The sequence below is a fragment of the Coffea eugenioides genome, chromosome 1 (genome assembly GCF_003713205.1).
Source record: "Coffea eugenioides isolate CCC68of chromosome 1, Ceug_1.0, whole genome shotgun sequence".
In the NCBI taxonomy this organism is placed as follows: domain Eukaryota; kingdom Viridiplantae; phylum Streptophyta; class Magnoliopsida; order Gentianales; family Rubiaceae; genus Coffea; species Coffea eugenioides.
The window spans coordinates 25,347,255-25,358,517 of record NC_040035.1 but is presented as its reverse complement, the minus strand read 5'-3'; the positions used below and the strand labels follow the sequence as shown (position 1 = coordinate 25,358,517).

Genomic DNA, 11,263 nt, shown 5'->3' with positions numbered 1-11,263 from the left:
AACATAATATATTTATCTATGGCAACAACATATTAAATGCCATAATAGTTACTTGTTTTATTCCATTGTCAAAGTTTTTTGGCTCCAAAACTAATAATCATCATTTTGAAATCAATACAAACGATTAGCTTCTTTTGAAATTTGTTTCTGGTGCAGTCTTTTTGTAAATCTTAATACATGTTTACCAAGTGATTATTTTCAATTTGGAGCCCGTCTAACTTTATCCATTGTCATCTCAATTAGAGGTAATCATTACATGTAAATAGAGAAAGGAAAATACAAATGTTGCAAATCTGATTGTTAAAAAGAAAAAAAAAATCTCAATCATTATTTGAGGGTTAACTCCTTTCTATTTTCATGTTTTACCCCTAAACTTTATGTACTTTTACTTCTACAAAATAGACGCTTTCATTTGCCTTCTACATGCCATTTGCAAATTAGTTTGTAGACACTACTAATAATTTAATAATGTCTAATAACTGAAGTTGAGACATAAGAACATAAGAATTATAAATTTTGAGTTAAAATTTTTCCCTTAGAAAGAAAAATTAAAAAGAAAGTGATATATATACATACATACATGCATATGTGTATATATACATATATATATATATATATTATACACAGTGGCAAGGGCATATTAATTGCCGCTGCAACATTCCAAAGTTTGACAGACGGTCGGAAACTGCGAAAATCATAAGGCGGAGTTCACGAAGAATCAACTAAGCAGCTACAGCTGGCCCCTTTACAAACCGTACATTCCAAACCTCATTCTGACCGTCAGATCTAAAAACTAACGGATCAGATTTCTACACTAAATTCCTAGAACCCCACCTCAATCCAACGGTCGATATTTGTCCACTCAAATTTCTGATTTTAAAAATTGAAAATCCAACATTTCTGATTTCCCAACTGTTAAGAGTCCACTTTGTTTCAGATCTCCCAAAACAAACCAACGCCACCACCAATATCCATGGCGTCTCTGGCCCTCACCTCCTCCCTAAATCTCCGTCTCCGGCCAAACCCACCTCGCAAAGCCCACTGCCAATCCCGCTTCACCTCCCTGAAACCGAAATTCCAATTCAACAATGAGAACAAATGGCAGAAATTCTCCCATTTCACCAGCAGAAAATTAGATGGCAAGACTTTTACTAACATTTCCCCCTCAACAGAACGGCGAGGCTTGATCGTAAAGGCCGCTGCAGCGTCGGCCGCATCACCGGGGAACCCATCAGCGTCTTCTGTTCCCGTGGAAGTGAAACAACCCCCGCAACAACCATGGCAAGGCGCGGCCATGAAGCCATTGATTGCTTCAATTGCTACTGGAGTTCTTCTTTGGCTGGTTCCTGCACCTGCCGGAGTTTCAAGAAACGCCTGGCAATTACTGGCGATTTTCTTGGCTACAATTATTGGGATTATTACTCAACCTTTGCCCCTTGGAGCTGTGGCGCTATTGGGATTAGGAGCTTCTGTATTGACTAAGACGCTTACTTTTGCGGGTGCTTTTTCTGCATTTGGCGACCCAATTCCATGGTTAATTGCTCTTGCATTTTTCTTCGCTCGGGGGTTTATAAAAACTGGGCTTGGGAATAGGATTGCGTATCAATTTGTGAAGTTATTTGGGAGTTCTTCACTGGGATTGGGTTACAGTTTGGTTTTCAGCGAGGCCCTTTTGGCCCCGGCTATTCCCTCGGTTTCCGCAAGGGCTGGGGGAATTTTCTTGCCATTGGTGAAGTCACTATGTGTAGCTTGTGGGAGCAATACTGGGGATGGGACTGAGAGGAAGTTGGGATCATGGTTGATGTTGACTTGTTTCCAGACTTCGGTAATTTCGTCTTCTATGTTCTTGACTGCCATGGCTGCAAATCCTTTGGCTGCGAATTTGACTTTGAATACCATAAATAGGCCGATAGGGTGGATGGATTGGGCTAAGGCAGCCATTGTACCTGGATTGGTGTCATTGGTGGTGGTGCCATTGCTTTTGTATTTGATTTATCCTCCCATGGTGAAAAGTAGCCCTGATGCTCCTAAGCTCGCTCAGGAGAAGCTGGAGAAGATGGGACCAATGTCCAAGAATGAGATTATCATGGCTGCGACGCTGGTTCTCACAGTATGACTCTGTATACCTCCACATTTCTCGTATCTGAAATTTTATTTTTTATGCATGCTTTTTTAAGAAATTCAATTGTGCTGCAATTGCTGATTAAATTTGTTTTTCTACTTTTCTACTAATGCTTTATGTTAGTGATTGGTCATGATTCTTGACAAATTGCTTATGAGAGTGTTCTGTTTTGTGCATATATCAGATCTCAGTGTAAAGTGTTACAAAATGCCTATGGTAGCAAATCAGATCCTTATGTTTGTTTGCCATGCAGTAATATTAAAACGTTGCAGAGTCAGTCCTCTGAAGAATGAAAGTAATGCAACTATTTTGTGCAATTACCTGCTCTGGTGTCTTGTAAAAGTAGTTAAAGTTGAATAAAGACATTATAAGAGTATGAGATTTTTTTAAGGTTGTAACGTGCAAAGGTTCTGATTTTTGTTAAGGAGCAATTTCTAAGATCTAAAAACATTACGCATTTAGTTGTTTATTGTTTGGTCATTTTTGACCTTTGAAGTACTGGCTATGGCTGGTTTTCCTGTGTTTACTTTTGGTGAGTTTGATTGATGATATCTGAGATACCTAGGTGAACTTCTGTGCTGTTGACCAATTTGAGTGCCAAAGTGGCATAATTAGGAGTGTTTTTTTTTTCCCCAGCAGGGAAATGGTGGGATTTAAGAAGCAGTGAGGGGGGTGAGGGATCTGAACCTATGACCTCTACATCCTGAGACTTCAACCTAATTAGGAGTTAGATGAGTAGTTTGTTGGTAAGAAAATTAATGTAGTAGGTAGACTTTGATATGCATTATATACTTTTATGATGTTTTATTTAGCTTTGCTCTAGTTCATATAAGCTGAAGTCAATGATGCCATGGAGCTTTAATAGATATATGCAGGACATGGCCCCAAACCTATTAAAATTTTTTTGAAACTCTATTTGACATCTACTTGTTTTGACAGCTCGTAAAAGAATATACGAAATCTGTTCTCAGCCTCTCCACTTTTTGAACATATTAGAGATGTAGAGCACTCATTTTGTCTCCTCTGCTTCTAGGTGTGTTGTTTTCTTTATTAATGGTGCTCCACCTGCAAGATAAAAGAACCTCTACCTTTATTTCTTCACATACTAAATTTATGTTGAGAAACAGAAATTATGGAAGCCTTTTTTCCTGTTTTCTGAGGCTACTTGTATCTTATGTTACTCTATGTGTTTTTCTACTCTCTTTTATCACATTTAGTTTTCTTCTGTTACACCTATCTTGATTGCAAGATGATTCATTTATATTGCAACAGGTAAACACTAAGTTGCTGATCAAAATACCTTTTCATGATTGGTCTCTATGAGCAAGTATAGTGTGGGCATAATTCATGATCTATAGTCAACTAATAAAGGTCATACCTAACATATCTGGCGAGCATCTATTCCTACGTTTCTGCTAGGATTTTTTCCATGGGGTTTACCTGTCAACATGTGTAGCAACAAAACTTTTTCGGTGCCACCTTCAGAGTGCTCCTCCAAAGTTTATTGTTAGGGATAGGTAGATATTTTAGCTCTGTTTTTGTCCAGGATTTCCTGTTGGGAGTTTTCTGCTAGACTTAGATGTAGCATTTTGGGGGGATTCCAGTATGCTCTTTCATATAATTTTTCTCTGTGTGCAAGTTGTCTTTACTAGTTTATCTATTTCTGAAACAGGTAGATCTCAAATAATTTTGTGCTTAGCTCAAAGCACTATCTTTTAACTCATTGTTGCTTGCTAGTACTTTGTAGGCAAATTTAGGGAAGGTCCTTCTTCTTCTTCTTCCATGCATATTGCACAACTGGACCTTATTGTACTTTTGTTTTTCTTCTTTTTATACAAGGAGGGGTGGGAAAACCTTATTATACCTTGTGTTTCCTTTGTGTTAAATAAAGTGAAAAAGCTGTTCTTTGACTGGGTTTTCTTTTCCCTTCTATATGTTCTCTTATGCTTCAATGCGAAAAAGAAATTCCTGGTGGGTAATTATCTACCTGTTGGCTATAACCTGATGATGGATTACCCTAAGGAAAGGTGAAGGCTTTAATCATTGCACTGAATGAATTGATAGACTGATCGTGAGTTGGTTTCTATTCATGCATAGTGCTACATCCTTCATATATGCTAAACCTTCTCTCCTGCTACTATTCTTTCGTGTTGTGGCAATAAATGTGTTTGCATACCAACATACTGGCTAATTTTGAAACTATTCCAGGTTTGGTTAACAGTAAAAGTTGTTTTCTTGCATCGTTTAGCACTGCTCTTTGCTTCTGTCATCCCTATGTATCCTGGTTATGTTTTTATCTGCGATTAATCCTTTAATCCAGTCTTAGTTTATTTCTCTTGATGTGTAGCTTGTATCTAGCATCATCTTAAGAGTTATTTTTATCTGATCTGTTGGTGTTACTCTGTTGTTTGTATCATCTGCTTCATGAGAACAGGCCTTGCCGAATGTTTTATTAGTTTGATAATGCAGTTTTGTTGCCATCTATCTGATTGGTCAATACTTATTTGTTGAGTTTGTATCATGTTGAACTTGGTGTTGTTTCTGTAGTTTATTACTGTTATGTGATAGATACTGTGATTTTATTATAAACAACATATGACTTTATTGGTGACATGAGATCCCTTGTTTGCTTGCAATACAAACTTTGGTAGGGTTGGAGAATCGCACAAATAAAAATGAGACAAAATATCTTGCCGACATAGCATGGATAGTTTTTATGGCTTTGGTGGATCTTTTAGGTCATATAAGTATCTTAGAGGTGTTTAAATATTTTGGTTATTTTGCCAGCTAAAGCCAGATAAGCATGGGTTTTTTCCCATGCCTACGTTGCATTTTTCTAGTTCTTGTTTTCCCTGGTTGTTTGTCTGGGAAGAGCTTCTCATCTTTTCATTTTGATGAAGACTTTCTGTTGTTTGTGGTCTTTGTGTGCTTCCTATGATATTTAAGAATGAAATCGGTGATTTTGTATGATTATGCCCAAAAATGAGTTTATATAGTTTATTTCCCAGTTGAGCCATCTGTACCTTTTATATCTGTGCTATATCAGGTCGGGCTTTGGATTTTTGGGGGTGCACTAAATGTGGATGCCGTAAGTGCTGCAATTCTTGGATTGTCTGTCCTCCTTATCACTGGTGTTGTCACATGGAAGGAATGCTTAGCTGAATCAGTTGCTTGGGACACCCTAACATGGTTTGCTGCACTTATTGCAATGGCTGGGTATTTAAACAAATATGGGCTTATCTCATGGTTTAGCCAAACTGTTGTCAAGGTTTGGTTCGCTCTCCTTTTCGTGTGTTCTTAGTTATATAATTGTTAATGCTTTTTTTTTTTTTTTTTTAATTTTGTTGAATGGTGCAGTAATTGGGTAAATTAATATCGGTGATATATCTTTATTCTAAAATATGCTGCGTTCAGAGAATGTCTATATGTGATTATGTTTCTGATATGTGGGTAGTTACATATTTGATTGTCACTCAAAATTTGTGAACTGAACTTCTTCGCATGCTTGGTCACTAATTGGGTTCCCCTACCTCCTGCTTTAAAATTGTTATGCTCTTCAAGTTTTCTCTTAAAGATCATAGGGTGAAGCATTTGGTCACTCTTTCATGTGTGGCCAATTTTATTTTGCCCAACTTGTCTTGTGATCCTTTTCTTTCTTTATTTTGTTACTTATTTGTACTTTCTTTACACTCTCCATAATCTAATTATGATGTTTGTATCTCGTTTTTTACCTTTCTAAATGACCTTTACCATTTGACATGCATGAAGCTCCAACACTGCAACTTCTGGGCTTTGCCATTTATATTATTTTGTTTTGCTCAGAGATTCATTCTTTTTGTCCAATTCTCCACATTTCATGATTCATTTTTCGTGTGCTTTTTCTTCCAGCATGTATGTTATTAAGGAATTCTTTTATGAGAATTTGTACAGTCTGAAAAAAGTTATTCTCACCGTACAGGGTATCATCATTTATTATGGCAAAGTGCATGGATGGTGTCTATATGTGCTTTTAGATTCGGTTATGCATATTTTTGGGGTTGTAGACATTTTTGTGTGCCATTATGTGAAAAAATGTCAACACTTTTTTATGTGTGCTTATTGGTCAATTGAAGAATATCTATGGTAAAAAAATGTCTACTTTGACTTGCCAAAGATAAAGAAAAAGAAAAGAAGCAACCATCTGCATCTTCATCTAATACCTTAGCAAATTATTTTGTTGTGATTGTTTTCCATATGTGATGGATATCTTACAGTAAGTTTAGCAAGTATTGTTGGCTGAAACAAGTACAAAAAAGGGTTATGATTGATTATATTCTGCACATATTATTTTGGTAGTCCTCCATGGAAACTGACCTTCCTTCAATTGCATCCAACATTTATGGGTGGTTAATTTATATGCTTTCTTGCAGTTTGTTGGTGGATTGGGTCTGTCTTGGCAGCTTTCTTTCGGCATTCTTGTTCTTCTCTACTTCTATTCTCACTACTTCTTTGCCAGTGGGGCTGCTCATATTGGTGCCATGTTCACAGCTTTCTTATCTGTTGCCAGTGCTTTAGGCACTCCATCATACCTTGGTGCATTGGTTCTCTGCTTCCTCTCTAACCTAATGGGCGGCCTAACACACTATGGCATTGGATCGGCACCTGTGTTCTATGGTGCAGGCTATGTGCCCCTTGCACAATGGTGGGGTTATGGATTCCTGATGTCTGTTGTCAATATTCTCATCTGGCTTGGAGTTGGAGGGGTCTGGTGGAAGGCCATTGGCTTGTGGTAGAGAGTTGCTGATTAAACCTTAACAGTTTTCCTGCCTAAAAATGGCTTTAAAGGTCGTCATTTGCTATGTAGACAGGATGCTTAGCATAATGTTTCTGATTCTTTACTTGATAATAAGATTCTGATAGACTTGATGGAGAGGGGTTAGCGTATGGCGGGATATAGATGATGGCAATTTGCAGCTGAAATTAGAATTTTGTACTTAAAATTTTGACATTGCATGGGAGCTGCAAATTGTAACGGTTATTTTAGACACTGTATGTCCATTTTGTTTGGACGTTCCTTCTCATTTCTGATTTTTGGCTGAGGTTATGTCTAATACATATACTTTGTTTTCTTACTTAGCTTGGTCTTAACTCGTTACTTGAACAGAACTGCAAATAATTTGGTGAAGATTTTTGTTTGTAATAAAAAAAAAATAGAGCAAATATTTTGTTTTTGCAGCTGCAACAAAATTTGGTTTGAAGATGTAAAAAAGAATTGGAGTAAATATCTTGTGCAATAAGTTGTAGAAATATTGACGTACATTGATGATTCATGCACACGAGTTACATAGAATGACTTATATGCTCATATTGTTATCATATTAACTGGAATTGGAGAAATCAAAATCACCTACCAAGACATAATGCTATTGAATTTGTCAACTAAAGAGAGTAGAGTATCTCGAGTTAATTTGTGATGAAATTAGTTTGGTGATTGTGAGTACAAATTTGTAAAAACAAAAGAAATACACATTATGTAATTATATACACTTTAATGAAGAGAACTATTCACTTCTACACAAAAAAAGAGGTTTTAGACAAATAAATAAATGAATAATGAGGATAGAAAAAAGAGGTTATATTGGAGGATAGAACGAAAGATTAATGTAACGAGTGTTAGGTGATATTTGTGTTTATTTATAATTATTTTAAAACTCTAATGAGTATTACTATGGGATGTTAAACGTAATAGATTTTATATGCGTATACATACAAATGTAATAAATGATGGAGAAATTTTAGAAAATGTACGCCTAATTCTACGCATTAAATGGATTAGTACGAGTCATAGACTAAAAATATAAAATACAAAACGATAAAATATTTTAGAAATATTAACAAATAATCAAGCCAAGTAATAGGAATAGAAAACATGATTGGAGAAAATAAAAATAAGAAAAAAAGCTTTGGGTTGATTGATAAAAAAATAACAAAATCAACAATCTAGCAAAACAAGAACTTAAAAGCGTTGCGCTGAAGAACAACTCATGACGCCTTGGATCTAACTTGTGACTTGTGAGGCCCCAAATCTTTCTTATTGGTATAATAGTAAAGAACTCATGCATGAAATAGGAAACTTCCCATGAACCGTATGCAGCATGATCTTTATTAACAATTTAAATATATATATATTCTTTAATAATTTAATTCCTCAAGCGTGATTCATATAAATTTTCAAATGGCCCCAGAAAATATCATGCTTAACTGGAAAAGCTGATGGATTCATATTCATGATTCCCAATGATCATACTGGCATACTAAAGTTCATTTATTTGGTTCCACGATTATCATCAATTATCGTATTCTATATTCTGCCTTACTTTTACATTTGGGAAATTATATAAATCTAGCAAATCATATAGAATTCTCCAATTCTCAAGTTTTTTCAAAACATGAAAGAACATGTCATAGTGATAGTTCTTCCATCAAAAAAAAATATGCCATAATAATTTATGGCATCTTATGTGTTCTCTCTATCTTGTTAATGTAATGGCTCCCAGATTTGCAATTCAGTCAAGAAATTCATTGAGGATACTGACGAGTGTTACCTCGGCTCTTCGATGCAGAGGTTATCACCTCGGTTAGTTGTCCTACTGCGGACCTCACCCTTAGCTTCTCGAGTCGAACGATCGTCTCCGGAAGTCCTTCTTGGCTCCCCTCTCATACTTCGAGCAGGATCACAGACTCAGATACTCACCACTCCCAATGGAAAAAGGGCTGTAGCTTGGATGATTAATATGATTGCCGCCGGCCCAATGTTCAGGGCTATACCTGAGCTGAGGACGGTAATCTCGGCTCGTCCACCCCAAACTACAAATCGGGGCCCGTGGTTATTTCCCTCATCTTGGCCCGAGGTCATCTCCACTCCTGTACCTGACTCAACACCAAACCCCCGTATGATGTCAGTCGTCTCACACCGTCACCGCGTAGATGTTGTTAGTCCGACTTACGAGTCATCAGTAATTACCACTTTATAGAGAAGCCACATGGATACACTTTATCGGAAAATCACACGCCTGCATGGCAGAAAGCCTAGGCCAGTGCTACATGTCAGGACAGGGCCGTATGCGCAGGTTGCGGGTCCCAAAGACTTAAATCCACTGTTCTTCTCTCCAACCGGTATCCTATAAATACCGTCTTCCTCCTCCAAAACAAGTAAGAGTACTATTACATTCAAATCCATTGTTGCTATTATTCTCTTACTAAACTGACTTGATCATCGGAGTGATCCCAGGGGAGAAAGCTCTACCTCTTACTTTGGTAAGGAAGTCTACCGCTCAAGCTCACCACGCTTAAGAGGGAACCGTATTAGGTCAATTCGGCTACTTGTCCAAAAACTAGCTCTTTAATTGGTGCCGTCTGTGGGAAATGAAAGTACTCTAAAATATGAAATCTATGCGCTCTAGGAGTAAGAGGGTTCCCCCTACCGGAGTTGAGCTGAGCACAGCCGCTAAGCATGAGAATATTTTTGAAAAGCAAGGGTCTCGAGGACCCAACCTGCAAACGAAGAAGCCATTGTTCGGATGGCTGAGTTTGTAGCCGAAAATCCGAACATCTTCGAAGAATTGGCAAGATACTTCAAAAGGCAGGGTAAGGAAAAAGCCGAATCTTCCAAGAGGAGGTCAGCAAAATCGCTCAAGATGCCTTCTGAAGAGGACTCCGATGATAGGCATCCTGGCCGGAGCACCTCTAAACGTGCCACATCCAAAGCCACCTCCAAGATTGCCTCCATTTCCAAGGCATTTTCTCGGGATTTGCTAAGAAGACAGGCTGAGGATGCCCTGGCGCCTAGAGGGGCTAGCGGTAGATTACATGAGGGCTCCACCCTTCACCGACATATCAATGGGGAAATGGTCCCCCCCAATTTCAAACTTCCAGTGCTATCGCCCTACGATGGAGGGAGGTGATCCTGAGGACCACCTCCATGCTTTCATCTCAGTCTTCCGGCTATATTGTGTTCTCGATTCCATTATTTGCCGAGCCTTTCCTATTTTCCTACAAGGAACTGCGCAAAAATGGTTCTGGAACTTAGAACCTAGGAGCATATCCTCCCTGAGTGAGCTTGTGAATAAGTTTATCCACTGTTTCGTGTCATCTCGGCCAGTAACGAAAACCTCGGCCTACTTGCTAAACATACAACATGTGACAGCCCCACCTCCCCCTAAGGCGAACCAGAGGGTTTGGCGGGCCGCCTGCCCAGCTCTCGCCGGGACTCAGTCGTTCACTACAAACCTCAATTAAATACAAGATACAATCTCAAAGATAAATCAAATATTCCAACATTTACATATCAAAAGCGAAGCGTCCACGCTTCCGTTGCGCCACTCTGATCCTTGATACCAACTATTATACAGGAGGAAGTCCAAAACTAGACTATTACACATCCAATCAATTCTAAACGTTCAATACAATCCCAATATGAACGATTACACAAAAGGAATTCTAAGTTCAATCCATACATGAGATAATCCACGAATAAACACTACAAGCCCTTCCTTCGCCTTGAGCCCTGTGGAGGGGAATAAAACATTTTTGGGGTGAGCTAGAAGCTCAGCGAGTAACCAATAAAATCAGTAATCAAATCTGTTTAACAATAGTTCATTTCAATGATGTCATTTCAATATGGAGTATCAATAATTCAAGAAACATTTACAATGGAAAGCGATAGTAACATTCATGAAAAGGATACGTTCGTTCTCCTGTCATTTCATTGCATTTGGTTTCATTCGTGCATTCATTCACCCCGTCCCTGGCTTTTGGCCAGGCTCCACCAACCTACAAGGTAATACTCGAGTATACCGAAACGTTCACCCAAGTTCCTAGTCGCCCGATCGAGTCCGCTTCTGGCTCGAGACGACCGGTAACAAGGGGCAATGGCCAGTTCAGCCCAAAAGACTTACATTCATGCGCAAGTAGCATTTAATCATTAATCATTGAAAATTTCATATTTATTTAGGTCGAGTGCGATAAAGTACACACTCGCCTAGAAAACTCGTTTTAACAATCATTGAAAGCAAAATCAATAATAACAAGACACTGATATGCAAGCACGCATGATATGTAAGAAAACAGATCCAAAATTAACTTTGAAAACAGTTCAAAAGT

The 11,263-nt window shown here is 38.1% G+C and overlaps 1 protein-coding gene across 1 annotated transcript; it reads left to right on the top strand.

The window, feature by feature from the left end:
• Window positions 1-927: 927 nt before the first annotated feature.
• On the top strand, window positions 928-7,237 carry LOC113750951 (dicarboxylate transporter 1, chloroplastic). Its single transcript, XM_027294863.1, has 3 exons — window positions 928-2,110; window positions 5,169-5,390; window positions 6,532-7,237. The coding sequence occupies exons 1-3, from the start codon at window positions 974-976 to the stop codon at window positions 6,892-6,894; spliced, it is 1,722 nt and encodes a 573-aa protein (XP_027150664.1). The 5' UTR covers window positions 928-973; the 3' UTR covers window positions 6,895-7,237.
• Window positions 7,238-11,263: the final 4,026 nt, after the last annotated feature.